The sequence below is a fragment of the Cottoperca gobio genome, chromosome 6 (genome assembly GCF_900634415.1).
Source record: "Cottoperca gobio chromosome 6, fCotGob3.1, whole genome shotgun sequence".
Taxonomy (NCBI): Eukaryota; Metazoa; Chordata; class Actinopteri; order Perciformes; family Bovichtidae; genus Cottoperca; species Cottoperca gobio.
In genome coordinates, this window is record NC_041360.1 from 25,311,954 (window position 1) to 25,333,323 (window position 21,370).

At 41.9% G+C, this 21,370-nt stretch overlaps 1 protein-coding gene across 1 annotated transcript in view; it reads right to left on the reverse strand.

Moving 5' to 3' along the window:
• Positions 1-371: 371 nt before the first annotated feature.
• Positions 372-21,370, reverse strand: part of cttnbp2 (cortactin binding protein 2) — a 30,240-nt gene continuing 9,241 nt past the window's right edge. The window contains exons 3-15 of the mRNA XM_029433411.1: positions 12,559-12,682; positions 9,645-9,724; positions 8,996-9,082; positions 7,298-7,397; positions 6,961-7,137; positions 6,467-6,639; positions 6,136-6,314; positions 5,596-5,834; positions 5,308-5,499; positions 4,552-4,597; positions 4,350-4,449; positions 2,435-2,542; positions 372-1,507 (exon numbers count right to left, since the gene is read on the reverse strand). Of these exons, the coding sequence (XP_029289271.1) occupies positions 1,163-1,507; positions 2,435-2,542; positions 4,350-4,449; positions 4,552-4,597; positions 5,308-5,499; positions 5,596-5,834; positions 6,136-6,314; positions 6,467-6,639; positions 6,961-7,137; positions 7,298-7,397; positions 8,996-9,082; positions 9,645-9,724; positions 12,559-12,682 (1,950 nt within the window). The 3' untranslated portion in view covers positions 372-1,162. The remainder of the gene's footprint in view (positions 1,508-2,434; positions 2,543-4,349; positions 4,450-4,551; positions 4,598-5,307; positions 5,500-5,595; positions 5,835-6,135; positions 6,315-6,466; positions 6,640-6,960; positions 7,138-7,297; positions 7,398-8,995; positions 9,083-9,644; positions 9,725-12,558; positions 12,683-21,370) is intronic.

Sequence of the window (21,370 nt, forward strand, 5' to 3'; positions counted from 1 at the left end):
AAGGGACAATTAGTAGGATTTTTCCCGTCGCTGTTTGGAAGCGCGTCATTCAGCGGCGCTCTCCAGCAGATGAAGGCAAACCACAGATTCACGCTTCGCTATGTTTACGTTTTCCCGGCGCTGTGTCGCACTATTTCCTCTCGGAGCTTATGATCTGCTACGTTTCCAGGCAGAGGGCTGAATGCAGACGCTTCAGCGTGAGGGATTACTGATTTTAAACTTTATGTAACCCGATACATTTACAAGAGAAGCTTCTTTATCAAGTGGGAGACTCACTTTAACTGGTGTCTGGTGCTCAACGTGTCACTAAAGTCAACTGGGGATTTGTAACCAGTGGGACGCAGCTGTAAACACGACTCGGGGAGATGATGGGCATTTAAAATATTTATTATGGCTTACAGTTGATAGGACATCCTGTGTTCATACAGTTCTATTACTTATTGCCACGGCCCGTCACTCTGAAACAAGTGACGGGTTCAGAAACAAACTCGTTTTACAAACACTATGTACACGTTTTGTTTTTTTCAGCAGTTTTGCTTTAAGGTTATCGTCACTGTACAAGCGTCATACCACATACACCGATCTATAGAGCATTTCAACTTACTAATTCTTATGTACAAATATATTTGGTAAAACCCTGATTAATTTCAACAGTATTTAAACCAACCTTGCGACTATTTAAAGATAAAACACTTGAATATCTCAAAATACTTAATAGCAAAAAGAAAAGAAAAACCTGCGTGTTTCTTTCTTTGATCCAAAAACACTTTTCACTAAAAGATAACGCCGGTAAGAAGCTTTAGTTACGCTCCGATGGCCTTATACCATCGCACGAGGACAGTGTTCACTGAGCGCTTCAGTACCCGTGTCTACTGTCCCGTCATGTTCAGGTTGACACGCTGGAATAAGGCAACAGTAACGTAACCTGCTGCGTTACGTCTGTTTGTTTCCCCACTTTAAGTCTTACCAGACCAAACACTTCAAACACTGTGAATAAAACTATGGTCCCCAAGTACACAACTGTAGTACAGTGTAACGAGTACAGATAACAAGTACAAATACTAAAAGTCAAAGGTCGTCAGGTACCGAGTCTTTACATCATGGAGGGAGGTTTTCACAGCGGAGGGGGGGTGAGGAGGGAGGGAGGGGGGGGGGAAGATGTCTACTTGTTGTTGTTGTTTTCATGCAGGTCTCTGTGGAGGATCCAGATGTCCTCGTGTGATTGGTTGTTTTCGTTGATGTTGTTGCGGTAGTAGTTGTTGTTGCTGCTGGGAGGAGCCTGCTTTGTTCTGCTGCTGTTGTTGGGGGTTCTGCTGCGGCTCGGGGGCATCTGGGTTCGGCTGGGGGGGCTGCTGCTGCTGCTGCTGCTGCTGCTGCTGGAGGCTCGTGTCTGCTGCCCCCTGCTGCTGGGGACGGGGAGCTGCGATTTGCCGCGAGGGCCTGAACGCCGATCGCTGCTCTGGACGGCTGCCTGGCTGGAGCTGAGGCTGGACTGACGGACGACAGTCTGCATGAAGAAACGAGAGTTTTGGTGAGTTGGAGTCATATTTATTATCTCGGGTGACGTCAACGTTTATCCCCCTGCTGTGCGGCGAGGCTCCTCTGGAACAGCGAGCAGACCTAACCATCGAGAGTTTACCTTCGGACACGCTTCCTGCTTTTTAAAACACACAGTTGGTCTTATTTGCTGACATCACACAGCTCTGTTGTGCAAACACCTGTGTGCTCTCTGAGATGTGTGATCTGTCTGTCTGTTGATACACTTGCACCAGAGCTATACGACAACTATAAACTCAGGATCAACAAACTAGTTCCTCGGTTGTGTTGTCCGAACAAATCTGACGGCAAAAATACATCTGGTTCAACGATCCCGATCGGCCGGTGAGCAGTGCGGTTAGTGTGCAACACTCTGGACATCCCTTATGAACTCAGTTAATCTGGGGGTCAAAACTAAATACAGTCTGACAAAACAATGTTGCTGAGGCTTAAAGAAATATTTAAAATAATCACTTCTGTGTATTGAACTAATTCACACTGTAATAATAATGATAGCAGAATAAACAGATGCGCTGCACAACTAAACCTGCAGCACTGACATCATCAGGACGGGCTTCATTATGTGTGAGGTAACGACACACACACATGATTAAAACTTGTACAAAACAATCTCACACATTCATTTCAAATTTGAGTCACCAGCTCGCGGCTCCGTCGGGTCGCTGGAGCGATAATGATGAGAGATTAGTGAAGGGTGCAAAAAAACAAATAAGTAGCTGCTGCAGGAAAATAAAAATACTGCCAGCTTATTATTAATGTATCCAAATAATGCTGCGCGTTAAATATCCATTCACTGCATTGTGTTTCCTTTTCCTGGATTTCTCCACACGGATTACATAAAGTAACTATTATAGTGACTTTTTTTCCCGCCTCTCACCGTCTGCGTTCGCTGCTGGACGGCGGTTTCCTGCTCAGCCTTGTGGGGGGGCGCTGCTTCGCTGGGAGAGCTGGAGAACAGGATCAAGTCGTCTTTGGCCTGCAAGATCTGTGGGAGATGAACCGGAGCGAAGCGTAGGCGTTAAAACCGGCATGTGAGTAACGACACAGACGTAAGCAGCTGAGTAACTCTGCAGGTGAAGGTCTGACACCAATCATTTCAAAACAAAGCTGTCTTTGTCTCTTTGCATTATTTTAATAATTGCAAAAACCTTCAACAAATCTGTTTTTCAACAGGACGTTGACACTAAACTCTGATTAAATACTGTCAGGGTTTAAAGACTCACACCCTCGAGCTGCTGCGTTACTACACTGAAACACTGTGTGAGCCAGATCAGCCCCGTCTTCTGAAACGGCACAGGAGCTGGTTAAAGCTGAGTCATCACCAGCTCCCTCTGTATTTGGGAGGATGACAGTGATGAATTAAAGAGCAGGGAATGAGTCAAAACATGTGACCTAAAGGAGTGTTTGGGAACGGCAGCGTCATTAAGACCTCAGTGGTTTAGTTTGTGTTTTGCTGGATGACACATCCATCACTTATGCTAATCTACACGGCTTTAATCCACAGCGCTCGTTATGTGGATTGGTCATCAAACACCAGTATTAGATTTAATAGATAATAGACAATGCTTTGAAGATGAAGATTACAAAATCTGGATCTTAATTATCTGTTGGTCTATGATGAATTTAAACCTGTTTTGGCCACTAGGGGGCAGCAGAAACAAGTCATGAGCACAACACTTCCTGCATATTAACAAGTTAATATGACGTGTGTGTTAGCAAACAGTTGCTATTACAGAGTCACATATCCTTTAACACCGGAAGGAAATGTTAGATCAATGTTAGATTAATGTTAGATCAATGTTAGATCAATGTTAGCTCCATGTTAGATTAATGTTAGCTCCATGTTAGATTAATGTTAGCTCCATGTTAGCTCAATGTTAGCTCCATGTTAGATTAATGTTAGCTCCATGTTAGCTCAATGTTAGCTCCATGTTAGATTAATGTTAGCTCCATGTTAGCTCCATGTTAGATTAATGTTAGATTAATGTTAGCTCCATGTTAGATTAATGTTAGCTCCATGTTAGATTAATGTTAGCTCCATGTTAGATCAATGTTAGATTAATGTTAGCTCAATGTTAGATTAATGTTAGCTCCATGTTAGCTCAATGTTAGCTCCATGTTAGATTAATGTTAGCTCCATGTTAGCTCAATGTTAGCTCCATGTTAGATTAATGTTAGCTCAATGTTAGATTAATGTTAGCTCCATGTTAGCTCCATGTTAGCTCCATGTTAGATTAATGTTAGCTCCATGTTAGCTCCATGTTAGCTCCATGTTAGATTAATGTTAGCTCCATGTTAGATTAATGTTAGCTCCATGTTAGCTCCATGTTAGCTCCATGTTAGCTCCATGTTAGATTAATGTTAGCTCCATGTTAGATTAATGTTAGCTTGTCTCTAACTGTCTGTCTGCTGTCTGCTGCTGAGCAGGTAGAATACTGTCGAGCGTGTTTTTCTGTTTATTCTGATGCTTTGGGAGTGAACAGTACAGTTGTTTGAGCTAAAATTCACCATAAAGCTCCATAAACATAATAATTCTTTGTAGGTTGTTGTTATAAAATATAAATTCTAGCTGCTTTAATAACGTTTTTATGTCAAATGTCAAATAATCTCCATCTCTCAATAGTTTCAATGTATTAATACAACATTGTAGAATGATATAAAAGATTTAGATTAGATTTTCTAAGGGTTATTTCTATGTTGTTGCTACAGTAAAACTGTGACACAGTTTAAGTTTTACGGTTCATGGACGTGTGTGTGTGTGTGTGTGTGTGTGTGTGTGTGTGTGACAGTACCTTGCTGATGTCTGGCTCTGACTTGCTGGAGCACATGGTCTGCAGCTCTCTGATTAAATCCGTCTCGTCATCAGAGAACACAGTCAGACCGACAGGCTCCCTGCAAACACAAGGAAATTCAATTTAGTTTCATATTTGAGCTTTTTAACATCACAACACATGAACTCTGTATTACACGTTCATCAGGAGAGCGAACACAAACCTCTGGACTTTGGAGATGAAGCTGACGTCAGTGCTCGACAGTGAACCTGCAATTACAAACACATACGAACTTATTCATTTCTTTTACATGTACGTATATAAAGCAGGAGAGTAAATCTATTTAATATCAAGTCATACTAGAAAAAGAAAACATGACTAAAATCACTAAAACAATACAAATACAACAACAGCGTTAGTTTAATAGATGTGTCTTTACTTTACTCAAGATAATCCTAAAACCTTTATGTCAACACTTAATTAGAAACAACTCTGATGATGTTTGAATGACAGCAGCTCAGTTCATCTGTTAAACAGCGCCCCCTGGTGGACACAAAGCCAGTGTTTACCTCAAGACTTCACTACAGTCTGTAGCGTCTGTAGCTTGTTTTATTAATGAGCTCAGGTGATCCTTGTACAGTTCAGGAATGATCCCTCACAGATGTAGCTGCTCTTTGTTTTCTCCCCAGCACGTGTCATTAATAAGAAGAAATGTGCATCGTTTGCTCGTTGTTCTACATTATGCATCTCTGTGATTGATGTTTACATAGCAAATAGTTGTTTGCTGCTTTATATTCAGCAGCTTTAAGTCAAACGTTCCGTGATGAACGGATAACATGGAAGTTTGAGGGACACTTCCTGGTGTTACGCAATGTTTTGACTGCATTAGTTTCGGTCTGAGAGGTTAGATTGTGTCCTTTACGTTAAGGTGACCTGACACAGCGTGATGGTCCTGCAGAGGGTCCAAACCCCATCTCACCCTCTCTGAAGGAACCGCCGGAGCTCCAGCTTGAAGCGGGGCTTCCCTTCTTCCGAGGGCTGGTGTTGGATCGTCTCAACTTGCCGCTGTCCCGTCCCTTCCTGCCTCCTCCGCCGCCGCTTCCTTTGTAGGAGCCGATGGCTGACAGAGGGAAGGTCCCGCCCCGAAACTCAAGCAGGTACCTGTCGATCTCTGCAGGAAATGAAGAGGAAGAAACATACAGATCAGCATCTTCTGTCTTCCAGCAGGTGCTTCTCTACATGTTAACGAAGCCTCTTCATCACACACCGTGTCGAGGCAGAGGGCAGCCCTGGAGAACTGCCTTGTTGACCAGGATGCTGAGGGCGGCTTTCACCACGGCCTGCTGCCCGGCACTCAGCCCACAGTTGCTAGGAGACAGTTGCTGCAACGACAGCGGTGAGGAGGAGGAAGAAGAGGAGGAGGAGGAGCGTTTGGCTGTTACCCGCGAGATGATGGCTTCTTCCACGCGGGGGACGACCACGGCATTCCAGAGCCGAGCCAACCACCTGAAAACACACACACACACAAACACGCACGCACACACACACACACACACACACACACACACACACACACACACACACACACACACACACACACACACACACACACACACACACTGAATGTAATAATATAAAACGTAGTATAGTTGTTAAAACAATCACTTTTATAAAACATTCCTTGTTTGTACGTCAAATAATGTAAATCATAAAAAACGTCCAGTATCCCATAAATAAATAGAAACATGTCCGAACTGAAGTCATGAGATGATCTGAATAGTCTTCAGTCTTCTGAACGCTCACACACCTGACGACTGCCTGCGTGTTGTTTGGGAGCACAGGGCAGGACAGGAAGAGCTGCGGGCCCAGCAGAGCCTCGTGGGTCCCCAGACGGGACAGACAGGCGTTGAGCTGCTGCCACACGCTGCTCACCCACAACACCGAGCGCTCCATGACGCCATCAGGTGACCAGAGTCCCGCCCCCGTCTGGAGGAGAGCAGAGGAAAACCTTTTGCTTTTGTCCTGCTGATAAAACACGACTGACGACTGAGCGACGGAACAAACGGGACGTCCATCAAGCCGATTGCTTTCACTGTTTAACAGCCAGGCAGCAGTGAACTCAACATCCTCTCACTGACCTTGTGAAGCAGCTTCCTGCGGAGGTGTCTTCCCAGCAGGCCGTGCAGCGGCTCCTGATCCCAGCGCAGCGTCACCCAGCGGAAATGCTGCTGCAGGCGGAGCTCGGATCCCTGCAGGCGGGGCTTAGACAGCGTCGCTACCAGGAAGCTGCCTTCACAGAAGTGGTGGAGACCTGAGGAGGGGTATATGCTTTGAGTTCCCTTCTGCAACATTTGCATGTTATCTAAAATATATTTATATTATAAGGGAATGTGCTGATACTTATAGAGTATCTTAGACAACTCCCAATAAATATATCTATAAAAGTAAAAACATGAACCCTGGACAGAAACAAACGTTTGAGCGGCGGAGACGTTCTGGTTGTTGAAGCTTTTTAATGTTGCTGGAAAAGCAAAATGTTAATGATACAATCTCTCGTAGTAAACGTGCAGAATGTGTTCACGCTCGTTAGAAACTTAAATATGGAAGTACTCGCACACACACGGAGTCGTACCGGTGTTGAGAAGCAGCGGTGCGGCGGAGCCCCTGTTGTCCAGACTGTGGCAGAGGTCTCCCAGCAGCCCCGTCAGGGACGAAGCCTTCTCCAGTCCGACCAGCAGAACCACCACGCAGTGAGCAGCGGCACCGCCGGACCCCCCGACCCCTGACCCCACCGCCGGCACCAGGAAACCTGAGGCGGGGACAGACGAGAGACTTTTTAATAATAACTTAGTTTAAACACATTTTCAGAAATTGTTAGTTTTATTCAATATCTGTGTGTGTGTGTGTGTGTGTGTGTGTGTGTGTGTGTGTGTGTGTGTGTGTGTGTGTCTGTGTGTGTGTGTGCCTACCACAGGTGATGAAAGTCTCCAGCAGCTGCTCTTTGGTCAGGCTCTCCTCCACCTCCACCCTCACCACGTCACAGCCGAGCCCCCCCATCTCCTGCTTAGACTGAGAGAGAGAGGGGGGGGGACACATTGTCATGGGAATAAAGGAAATCTACTACTACTATGCGCCGAGAGAAATGCAGCAGGAGGAGAATTTAAATGAGCAGAGAGGGATTTTCCAGACACGTCGCTGCTGAAGACCTCCTCCTTCCATCCTTCATAACTGTTGTCTTGTATCAGTTTAATACACGTTTTAAATTAAATGTTATGAATGAGGTATACAGTACTAAAGCATAAATAACTAATTAATTAAATATATCATCGATTATCAGCTTAAGTCCCACAGCTGGCCTCTTTGTCATATATATTTATATAAATACATATATAAATAAATATATATTTATTTATATAAATAAATATTTATATAAATAAATATATATATAAATATTTATTTATATAAATGATATTTTTAATAATATTTATATAAATAAATATTTATTTATATAAATATGATATTTTTAATAATATTTATTTATATATATTTATATAAATACATATATAAATAAATGTATATATTTATATATATTTATATAAATACATATATAAATAAATGTATATATTTATATAAATAAACATTTATATAAAAATTATATTTATTTATATAAATAAACATTTATATATGTATTTATGTATATAAATAAATACATATATAAATATTTATATGCATATATATATGTATTTATGTATATAAATAAATAAATATATATAAATAAATACATATATAAATGTTTATTTATATAAATATATAAATAATTATTTATATATGTATTTATTTATATAAATATTTATGCATACAACTGTTTCATGCAACCACATGTTTATCTGCTCGTATCAGATTTCTGTGCCTTTATCGTGGAAACACTTCAGATTCAACACTGCGGTGATTCTATTTCTATTAACTATTTCATTTTTGTTTTTATCCAAATGTGCCGGACAAGTTATAAAAATAAAAGTCAGAACTACTGGTTTATGAGTTGTACAGTTGGAGCCATCACAGAGCTGTAGATGTGCAGCAGCAGGACGGACCAGCATGCACCATGTTGCAGTGCGATGTTACAGCGGTTTGCGGTCATTGCATCACACTGTGCAACAGAGCCAAATATAACCGGCCGACATTTCCCAAAGTCTATAATCTCAGATACCTGCAGATGTTTAAACTGGGAGCACATAGTGTCTGCTGTGGGAACAGAATCCCTTTCTAAATATACTACATGTGAGGTGGGAGGCTAAATGCAACATCAGCGGTTATTGTTTTATTGTTCGTCTATATTCTTAGTGTTTTATCTCCTAAAAACCCAACCGGGGCTATGAAGGCCTTTACACAGCGGGGGCGAAATACTCTCCTGTGAATACTATATGTCTAGTGCTTTTATTGTGAAAGGTAGAAACAGACGCCTCTTCTGTATAAAAGCATTCATGACAATAACAGTTATAAAATATAATGACGTGTAATTAAAAACAAAGACCTACATGTATCATCCCGTTTCTTTTATTCCCCTTATTGGAGTCTGTCAGCCTGCAAGGTTTCTCTAAGCTTTCAAACAAAACTTTATTGGCATCAGTGATTCTTCCTGGATCCGTGTTTGTGAAATAGAGACGTACTTTGATGCAGCGAGCGACCAGATTGGCGATGTACTCCTGACAGCCGCCCTCGAGCCCGTGAAAGATGAGGTTTCCGTACTGCTCCACCTGAACGCAGACAAACAGCTGACTCATCAACGAACCGACAAACACAAGAGTTCAGTGATGTAATAATGAAGCGTCTGCTGTCGTGTTCGAACACTTACGTCACGACTATAACCAGGAATTAAGTTACTGCGTTAATTACATTTTAAATAATGCACAGATTAATTAATAATACTAATAATAATAACTGTGAAACATATTTTACCCTCAAAGTGTTAAAGCCTCAGCTTACTGCTGGAAACACAAGTCACGTGTGTGTGTGTGTGTGTGTGTGTGTGTGTGTGTGTCATCATTGATGCATTTGAAGTTTGTTATCTGGGTTCCTTCAGCTCGCCGCAGCCAGCAGGGGGCGCTGCAGCTGTGGCACGTCCATCTTCTCTCCTTTCATCCATCACTTCGTCTCTTTTCTTTCCCGTTCTCCTGCTGCCGTCTTCCAGCTTCCTCCCTATTTATTCATTTCTAACTCGTCTAATCCCTCGCAGTCCTTTTATGTGTGTGTGTGTGTGTGTGTGTGTGTGTGTGTGTGTGTGTGTGTGTTTGCATCAACGTGTGTGTATTATCGTACCAGGCGGACGTAGTTGTGCAGCAGCGGCAGGGGGAAGAGGCATTCCAGAGCCGACTCATCGAGACACGACTCCGACAGACCTGTCAGGAACACGATTCACACAATAAATCCTCCAATCCGCTCTGCTCTACACGCTCTGCTCTACACGCTCAGCTCTACACGCTCTGCTCTACACGCTCTGCTCTACACGCTCAGCGTCAGCCGGCGACAGACGCATGACATCACACGGCTGCAGACCCGATCAGCGCACTACAGGTGTCTGTCCTCAGGTGTGCAGCTGCTGTAATAATAGTCAGCTTTAAGACATTAAAATGGCAAAAGAAGCTGTTTTCGGCCTCAATTTTATTTATTAATTAATGTTTTGTATCATATTAAACTTCCTATATTTGACTATGTTGGAAACTTTGAGACATTTGTCACTTTCTTGACTTTTTATAGATGATTCATTGAGAAAATAATCTGCAGATTAATCAATAATGCACGACTCACTGCTTTACAGCTTGAGATGTAGAAAGGTTGAGCAGGACTGTCAGTGAGGGAACACCACACGTGTTCCCTCACTGAGTAGCTCTTAATGCTTCACATCAGTGCGTCACAGCAGCCACAGGTTTCATCTCAAACACTTCCTCATCCTTCCACAAAGACTCTCATTAAACATTTATTTCCAGATCCTCACATAATCATTTCGAAAGCTTTTTTTAATAACGTTCAATACACGAGTAAACAGTTTTCAGATGATGGATGATTCTCATGTTAAATCTCCCGTGTAATTAAAAGTAACGTTGTGATGTGTTCGCTGGCGTCTGATGCAGAGAATCCTTTCTAAAGTATTCCAGAAACACGGAAAGCTTTGAAGTTAAAGACGATTTCAACACCGTATAAAGTGCAACGTGCACCAGGTCTCGTAAAGGTTGGACCCTGACTACGAGACCTTCTTATCAAATATAACAGTTAACGCTTACAGTTCTTTAATTACGTAGTTTTGGACCACTGATGTGGAAAATGGGGAGAGGATTGTGAGTTATTATTTTCCAGGACAGATTTTCTTATGAAACATTTCCATTCAAACTTTATTCTGCATGAACACTTTAATTAATACTGATTTACTGAACATAGTTCTTTGCAGGACGCCTCCTATGAGTTTCAAGTTACACATTTAACTCCTCGTTTCCTCAAATAGTCCAGAAAGACACGAAGGAGCAAAAAATAAAGAAGAAAACAAGCTGTGAAAGCATTCAGTAATATATATATATATTTTATATAGATATTATAAAATATATATATAATGTATATATATTATAAATATATACACGGAATATATAAGAAGAAGAGGAGAGATATATAAGATTATGAAAGGAAATAATAGAGATTATAGATATAAATAATAGAGATATGATATAACACAAAAGATAAAATTAAGAGAGATTATAATTTTATATATATATTATATTATATATAATGATATATAAAATCTATAAAATAAAAATCTATATCTTATATATATTTTTATATCTATCTTATTTATATATTATCATAATATTATACTATATATATATATATAATAATATCTATAGATCTATATCTATATACTCTATCCATCTACTCTCTATCTCTCTCTATATATTTCTATCTATCTAATCTCTATTATCTCTATATTTTTTAATATCTATATCTATCTAATATCTATCTCTCTATCCCTCTCTCTCTCTATCTCTTCTCTTTCTCTCTTCTCTCTCTTCTCTCTCTCTCTCTATCTATCTTCTCTCTATCTATCCATTATTTCTTCTATCTCTCTCTAATCCATCTATATCTCTATCTCTCTCTCTCTCTATCACGCTTCATTTCTTATATATATGCTCTATATCTTCTATCTCTATCCTCATCCCTCCTCTCTCTATTCTCTCTCTCTCTCTCTCTCTCTCTATATATAATAATAATAATAAATATATATCTATATATATATATATATATATATATATATATATATATTTCCACTGTGAAAGTGAAGGCTGTGAGACAGACGAACAAGCAGAGGGTGAAAACTGAAGCTCTGGATGTTTCCTGGCTCGACGCCGAGCAGGTCGATACAGACCTCTGAGTCAGGACTGCACGCCCCCTCCCCCCCCCCCCCCCACTTAATGAAGGAAGACGGTCAGTATGAAGGAAGACGGTCAGTATGACGGAGACGAAGGCGGAGGAAGATGCAGAGAGCGGCAGAAAAAGAGGAAAGTGATGAAGCAGAGTTTGTCTCGCGCTGACGTCCAGACGATTGTTCAGTTTCTCTGTTCAGACGCGCTGAGACGACGTTTAATCATTAACACTCATCTGTCTTTATCAAAGATCATATTCATTTACATGCTGCCGTCATATTCAAAGCTTCTTCTGAGCTTTTAATGAAGTCAGCAATATGGAATCTTTTGTTATTATGGAAATATAAATATCATTTATTGCTGCTCTCTTGACCCGTTAATACTTTTTAAAAAGCTTAACACCAACAAATACGGATTGAAACAGAATATTTGGTTAAATAAAAACATGTTATTTTGTTTTATAATATTTATTTATTTTATTTATAAATATATCTATTTATGCAGAACTTTTATTTTGAAATTCTGCTTTTAAAGCAGCACGAGCTTAAAGCCTTAATAGTATTTGTTCTTGTTTTTATTTGGTCTTTGTGATTGTATGAAGAAATGTCACTGTTAGTGTTTGAGCATCAAACTAATGCATTTGATTAATAACGATTCATTAATTCTGATTTATCCTTGGATCAAACGTCGAGTCTTAAATGTTCTGATGATGTGTGACTCAGTCGGCTGGTACATCGCTGCCCACGCTACAAAGACACGTTTGTGATTCTGGTTTTGTCTCGGTGCTGCTGAAGGAGCACAGACTCCGGTTGCCAGGTTTGTACCTTTCAGGCGGATGGTGATGCGCTGGCTGAGAGGCTTTCTGACCAGGTCCCAGGGGGATAAAGGAAGCTCCTGATCTGGCAACCACTCAGTGTCTCCTGGAAGACAAGAGAAGACACAATCAACCTACCTGCATTATCACGTAGGTAGTAGTATTATAGTTATATATATATATAACTATATATATATATATATATATATATAACTATATATATATATATATAACTATATATATATATAGTTATATATATATATAGTTATATATATATATAGTATATATATATATATATATATATATATATATATATATAGTTATATATAAGAAGCAGGAGGACGGCTTCTCTCAGGGCTTATTAGAGCAAATACATATCACATTAGGAAGTGGAACTGGATACATCACTAGAGGAGTTTTAGCAATTAAAATGCCGAAGAAGAAGAATGACAAGAGAGAGGAGAAAAGAGAGAGAGAGAGGAGAGGAGAGAGCGAGGAGAGGGAGAGGAGAGAGAGAAGAAAAGAGAGAAAGAGAGAGAGGAGAGAGAGAGAGGGGAGAAGAGAGAAAAAAAGGAGAAGAGAGAAGCGGAGAGAGGAGAGGGAGAGAGGAGAGAGAGAGAGAAGAGGGAGAGAAGAGAGAGAGAGATAGAGAGAGGGGAGGAGAGGGATAGAGAGAAGAAAGAGAGAGAGAAAGAGAAGGAGAGAGAAAGAGAGAGAGGGGAGAAGAGAGAAGAGAAGAAGAGAGAGAAAGGAGAGAGAGAGAGGAGAGAGAGGAGAGAGAGAAGAGAGGAAGATAAGAAGAGGAGAAGGAAGAGAGAGAGAGAGAGAGGAGAGAGGGAGAGAGGAGAAGAATAGAGCTAGATAGAGAGAGAGAGAGATAGAGAGAGAGAGATAGGAGAGGAGAGGAGAGAGAAGAAAGATAGATATATAGAGAGATAGAGATAGAGAGAGATAGAGATAGAGAGAGGGATGATAGAAGTAGAGAGAGAGGAGGGGATGAGAGAATAAGAAGAGGAGAGAGATAGATATAGAGATAAGAAGATATTGTTGAGATATGGAATATAGGAGTAGATAGATGTATATAGAGATGGAGAGATATATAATACATTAATAGTAAGAGAGAGAGAGAGACAGAGAGAGAGAGAGAGAGAGAGAGAGAGAGAGAGAGACTGCAGCATCTCATGTCTGTAACTTTTGATCACATTCTGCCTCCATGTTATGAATCATGAACTGGATGCGTTCACGTTGACGATGAAATAAATAAAGAATCTAAAGTGTATCCAGGAAAACTTGTGACGTTCCTTTTCGCTCAGACCGTGTTCTGTTCCACTCGTTGTTCAGGAACCCGTTTGTGCTGAACTTGTTCTGCGTTGTGTTGTTTTGATGTTATTTTATCAACATCTGTGTGTACAGGGAGACAAACATATGGCACATGAGCTGTGAAGTACAGCAACAACTGTCAACTGAATAGAAACACTCACAACCTCCTCGTGTACAGCTTGAAAAAATGCATCCGTCTAATGAGCCCGACTAAAACAGAGACAAGCATCTCGTCCGCGCTAACCGAGGCGCCACAGATCTGATAACAACCCTCTTAGAGAAAGCACGAGCTCTGCCAACATGGAGGTATTTTCCTCCCGAGTCGTCTCTGTCGCTTTAAAAGCATCACAAATCAGCCGCGACTGTAAAGCTGCAGAGTTCAACCTTTCTCTCCCGTATGGAGCCAAACAAGCAAAGTGAACGCTGCTGAGACCAGTTCTGATTGGTCAGGAGACAATTAGCCGATTAAATCCATTAGTTAATCAGCAGGAGGTTATTGATCGATTATCTCATCGCTCGTTTCTGCTTTTCAAGGGAACATGTCGAACGTTCACCGATTCCAGTTTCAGGATTTGCTGCTTTTCTGTTTTATATCATTATACATCGAATATCTTTGAATAAAACGAGCAATTTATCACTAATATTATTATTATTTATAGACGAAGCAAAGAATTAAAAAATAATTGTCAACAAATGATTTGATAGTGAACATAAATAAATCCTTTAGCTCCCACATGCAGTAATTGAGGAACATCAAGACCTGACATCTGAAACTTACAGTCAGGTGACCCACATTCCCCCGTGTGATCCCTGCCGGGGTCGGGGGTTCGATTCCCACTGGAGCCACCCAAGTTATAGACGTGTGCACTCGCAGCACTGTGAGGCACTTAAGATAAAAGCCTCCACCGAACGGCACGTGTTATATAATTATGTAAAGAATGAGGAGGGAGGGAGGCTGAAGAGTGAAAGATAGGCCTATATAAAAAGGGGAGAGGAGGAGGGGGGGGGGGGGGGGTACAGTCAGAGAGAGGATTACAAGAGAAAGAGTGAGAGCGATGGTTGCTATGACCTACTTCCTGAGTGCACTTCACCAAACGCTTCGTTTCACAAGGAAGATTTTTTTTTTTAGCATGCACAAGACACACACGGTGAACACACACATGGTGAACACACACGGTGAACACACACATGGCATGGACACACACATGGTGAACACACACATGGTGAACACACACATGGCATGGACACACACATGGCATGGACACACACGGTGAACACACACATGCATGGACACACATGGCATGGACACACACGTACTGAACACGGACGTTCAGACAAACACTTACAAACAGAAGAGAATGCAGAAGGCCAGTTTCACACGCAGTAGAGAAGCTCAAGGTTATCTTAGAGAGGAATCGCAGAAAAGAAACGTTGTGCAGGAACTCCAACGCAGCGCCAGGAGAGAGGGTGAATTATGTAAACGCCTTTATTCAGTCGGGCACATTAACGGTGGGAAAGGCCAACCGGCTACTACCACACAAGGTCTCGTCATAAAACCTGATGGATTACACTTGACACGTAATGATATCGAAATAATACAATGAGTTTATTGGAATAATAGAAAATAAACGGCTTGTAATGGGACCACATCCCAGTTTTAAATAATCAATCATACATTATGATGAATACTATTCATCTCCAAATCATATCATGCAGTGCCATAAACAGCAGCAGTGTGTGTTGTATTACACTTATAACAACAGAGATAGTGAGGCACAACATTTCAAAACCCCTCTGCAATAGACGTAATAAAGACTTTATAATATACGTCTCCTAGCTGTGCTAAGTAGCGCCTGAAGAAGAAGTATTTCTTTATTAAAACAACGCAAGACGCCGCGTTGATGATGCGATCAAGGAAGTGAAGTGAGAGTAACAGAAGCACGAGTCGTTATCACGGTGATGATCAGGTTTGTAACTTTCAATGCTGTCGGACAAACCTTTGCTTTTCTGCAGGAACTCTCTGAATCAACACACACACACACACACCATCTAACTCAGATGTGAGTGTTCTTGGAGGTTGTTGCTCGTGAGTGACGTGCACGCTCTGCTTGCACAGCGAACCACCAATCACAATAATTCTCCATCAATTTATCAAACAAGCGAAGCGGCTAGCCTCTGACCACAACCTGAAAATGAGGGAAGAATACAGAAAGAAAGAAAAAAGAAACGCAACGTCAGTCGTATGGAAATAAAACAGGTTCTTTGTCTTCATCTGGGGAAAATGTCCTGTATTTTATTCACATTGCAATATAAATATATCGCCATGTCAGTTTGTACCTCCCAATATCCCAATAGCTGCAGCTCCACATACATGAAACACACACACACACACACACACACACACACACACACACACACACACACACACACACACACACACACACACACATGCGCTTTCAACTGTGAGACAGTCCGCCCACATGGGAGTGGTCCCGTCCTCTGCATTGACAGCACTTCAAAAATCACCCCACCAAAGAAAGAAAGAAAGAAAAGACTGTCATAAGAAACAGGCTCTCCAGAGATGTCCACAAACGGGTCGTACCACTTCCCCTGAATGGGGGAGGGGGGGGGGGGACTTGGGAGTAAGATCAACGGAGTCTTTTTACCCTCATTCCTAAGTGTCATGTCAGTGAAACACGAGCCTGGGAGCTTGTGAAGGAGGGTCCGGGTTGGGGGTCTGGTTGCTAGGCAGCCGAGCGATCAGAGCCGGATGCTGATTGGCTTGTGTGTCTGCAGCGAGGGTTAACCCAAGAAGTGTAGACCTGATTTTGGACCGTGTAGGAGAGAGGAAAAGAGGAAGACGGACAAAGGGGTCGTCTTTCATGCTCCAACTGAATCTAAAATATTTTTGCATCACATTTGCATAATTACACATCGCAGATATTGATGAAGCTCTTAGTGAAGGTTTACCAAAACTGATTCTTATTGCAAACTGTGTCAAAGTAAAGATTTACACACACACACACACACACACACACACACACACACACACACACACACACACACACACACACACACACACACACTTTCTTGGTTGAAGAGCTTTCTCATCACAATTTCATTTCCAATATCTACAAAATTCCCCCCAAGAAAGATGGGTCAGGTGGGGAGGATGATAATAATGCTCAGTATTTTGTTGGGTTTGAATAAAAAGATCATTTTTCATGATCTGTAAAAAGGAGATGAACAAAGATATAGAAGACAGACCTCGCTGAGTGTATATATATGTGTGTGTGTGTGTGTGTGTGTGTGTGTGTGTGTGTGTGTGTGTGTGTGTGTGTGTGTGTGTGTGTGGAGGAGGGAGAGCTGGAAAAGCCCAGCAACAGGGCATGCCTTAAATAGCGAGATGGTCGGAGATAACATGACGCTGGAGAAAGCCTGACGGCTCGGGGCATGTGTTGTGTTGTGCTAAGCATATACGTGCCCAGTGCTGACAGCAGCTCCATGCGTTGTCAGTCATATGGCAGATCACATGACCCCCCCCCCCCCCCCCCCCCCCCGCGGAAGCCTGTACGCGTGAGGCCGACGCTGATGGGCAGAAACGCACAGTGTCACCTGTGGGGATGTTACCCCGATCCACCCCAAGAGCCGTCAGTGTAGCGGAGAACAACATTTGTTTATGGTTTATTCAGGAGTGTTTAGAACATTTGAAGGCATTCAGCTGCTTCAGGCAATGGAGCCCCCAACACTGGCTAATGGTGATACCATTATATTACTTGCACAGCAAATACAGTGTTGCTAAGATGGCCAGCCAGCTGAATAGGACCATTAATGTATTAGAGACGCAACAGGACGCCATTCACTGTGAATCACACCTCCAGAATCATGGTGTCGCAGCACATCACTCAACGTCGTGGGGAAGTTTCAACTTTAAAAAGTGGCGACAACCGATTTCACTTTCTAATGAAATAGAAGCACATATTTGTTTTCTACGTCACACAAAACAGTGGAAAAGCTGATCGTCTTCGCGAATAGCTTCCAATTTACTACGATGTAACTTTAAACAGGAGGAAGAAACGATGCTTGGAATCACATCACTTGGGAACTAACTACTTCATAATTAACCACTTCATCTGCACCAGTCAAAGGCAAAGTAAGAACAAATAACTGCCCAATTTGAGCAGAGTATGTAAATGATGAAAGCTTCAAGCTCCACCGCGAGTTCTCCTGGCTGCTATCATGGTGACCATTTCATCGGCTTCCCACTGATCACTCCTCACCAGTGAAATCATCCAAACAAGTCGTTTTCACAAAAGCACAGATTGTCCAATCTGGACGTCGCCGTCTGTACGATCCTTCTCTCCCACTGAGGCTCACAGAACAAACTGTCCAACTGTCCAGGACGTCTTACAGCAAAGTGTGTGTTGGACTTTTAGTATGCGTATATTATATATTGTTTTATTTAAAGGAACTACTGACCTGGTGATGTTTATGCCTCGTTCTGAACACATCCTTGATTGTAATTCAACTACTTGCAATGTCACACCAATGGGAATTAACACCCAACTCTTTAAGTATCTTTCATTTGCTCATTGTTTTGGTTGCAAACAGGATATACGGTTCAATCTCAAAGCTCTCAACCCTCCCTTGTAGAACAGCAATATCAGCTCAGACAACATAACTAACATACCTAACAAAGCAAAAGGCGTAAGTAAAGGACTAACTGGTGAAGAAATTGAAACATAAGCAGGTTAAGAATAATGTTTTCCTCAGGAGTTGGTAGAGAGCTAACCAGAACTAAAAATTTACTGCTCATGTAACAATACTTTGCTAACTGTTTTCTTTTCTGCAGAAGCTTACAAACATTTACTTCTGCCAATGTGGGAATGGAAGAAATATCAAGAACATTAAAAAGACCTTTAATAACCTTGAGTTTTTCTACTTTCATTCTCTGTACAACCCCGATAATGAAAAGGCTATAGTGTCTTTGTGACACTATTTCTTTGTGTAAGTGAGAAATTACCATTGGCCATCAGCCAAAAGCTTAATCTTGGTTCTGGCTGTCGCCTTTATCCACTCTGACTCAGGCAGCAGTTACTCAACCTAAATCTACCGTTTGTAAAAAAGAAGCGAAAGCTGCACCATCAATGTGGAAATGCACCTTACACCTGTGACGGGTCGATACAGTTTGCTTCCTGCTCTGAGGGTTGGGTGAATGCAGTCTCCAAATGCCCTCTGAAAAGCTCTTGGCGCAGAAGAATGGGTGACTTGTGTAGCCGCCGGCCACGCTAATCATGTGATTGTCGTTTGACTAATCTTTTTTATTTTTTTTCCAGGATGAAACCTGATAGGGCAGCTCAGCTTTAGCCACGCGCTAATTAATCTGCGGCACCAAAGTCTCTTAGTAATACCCAAATGCCACAAAAAAGTCGTTGTAGTCCTGCCAAGCTGTGGAAGTTTGGTCCAAGCTTTTGGTTTGGGTGCATTAAAGTGGCACGGTGGGGGAATTGGTGGTATGTAGATAAGAGGACCTGCACTAAAACTGCCAAGTGTTTCCTGTGAAGCTCTGTAACTGTGCCACTGCAAGGTGCTTCGGATATGCCGACTAAAAAAGGAAGGGCTAGCTTGATTTGTGTTTTGATTTGTGGGTTGATTGTGCTGTGATATTGATGGCCCTGCAGCTGGCAGCCAGAGGAGGCTTTTCTTCTGGCTGTTTAAAAGGGGGTTTGGATAGAGAAGCGAGTGGATGTGGGAGTTTGGTTTAATCCTCTCCGTCACACTGTCCCGCTTTGTCAGAGACGATATCAGGCCTCAATATTTTTTACCCTTTCTGCATTTCTCCCACCTTCCATCACCTTCGCTTTTATTTGAAGCGACTTCTCGCTCTCGATATCTTCCATCTCTTTTTTATTTCCCTCTCTCTCTCCATGCCATGTTCCTCCCCCTGCCTGCCTCGGTTGCTCTCGGATGGAGCTTATCAGCGACAGAACAAACAAGCTCATTGTGTTGTTCTTTTTGCGAGATCCGTCATGGCGGCAGAGAGGAGGCTTATTTCATTGAAACCTGGATAAGATATCCATCCACAGGGGAGATGAGGGCCTGCAGGGATTCTTAATGCCAGCAGAAAACATGGGCAAAGTGGCGGTGAGGGTGGAGCACAAAAACAACCAGTACCAGCAACACAAAGAGGCAGAGGCAAGGTGACATTGGGGCACAGACCGTCCTAAATTTTAACAAAGGGAGGCAGCGAAAACGATAGATGAAGCCGGAGAGATGAACCTGAAGTATAAAGAGGATGAGGAAGACTTTCACACAAGTGAGAAGGAAATTATAATGCTGACATGATGACATGCTGCGATGTCGAGCTGTTCAGCAAGGTCGATGACTGTAGAGACACACAATACGCTCAATATCAGGAAAACTGAACAAACCTTCTGCACACTGAACAGCTTGCAAACAGCGAAATAAAACGACAGCGACAGCGACGTAAGGCTGCTATGCAACCAAAAGGTCACCGGTTTGATCCCTGCAACATGTGTACAGTGTTTGGAGCTCAACAGAGCAAGACGTTAAGGATCCCCTATAAGCCTTAAAACTGAGCGTTTGATAAAGACATCTCCCTGCTTCCCTGGAGTCCCAACCAACACGGTGAATGAGTTTCACATTAACAGCTTATTAAAAAAGCCTGAGCAGACAGACTTAAAGCAGAGTGTGGACAAACTGAGGCTTCGATCCTGACCTAAATACAGAACTGCAGCGACAGAGAGAGAGAGAGGATCATGCAAATGTTTGCTCGGAAATAACTTGGCATTCCTGCGCCTGAGGAGGACCAGCAACCTCCGAGGCTAGGGCGAGACATGGTTCTCCAGGGCGCCACAGAGACATCATCTGTGCAGCATCAGTATTCACTGACCACAGATCAATACATATTCCATTTAAACTCATCCCAACCTTCATCGCTCTGCCATTAACGTGGGCACTCCACACACATCACAATCTCTTTAAATCGGCAAGGACGTAAACGGTCAGACATCTTATGACTTCACAGTTTGACAGATCAGCTCGTGTCTTATTTCATACCGATTAAACAAACAATGATGATGGCCGCTAGTCCACCTGCAAGCCATACACTTTTTATAGTTTGGTTCAAACTAAGGCTGAAAAATGAATCCAAACTTTATCAAATCACAGTATGGATTAGTGCAATACCCAAGTGGCAGGATGCGCAATATTTGTTAAAGGCGAAACACCATCCAGAACTACTGTAAGTATTGTTGTAGTGCAGAGACGTCCTACAAATCTTATTCTACAGACGTCTGTGTTTTGTACAGGTCCCCACAAAAAAACAACCCTATGATAATTTTAGTATTTTTTCAATGAACATGAAAATAATGATGTAAAATGTCTCAATCCCTCCAATATCGTGAATCATATCGCAATTGCAAGTAATCGCAATTAGATATCTCCTCGATTAGCCCTAGTTCAAACACCAAACACACCGG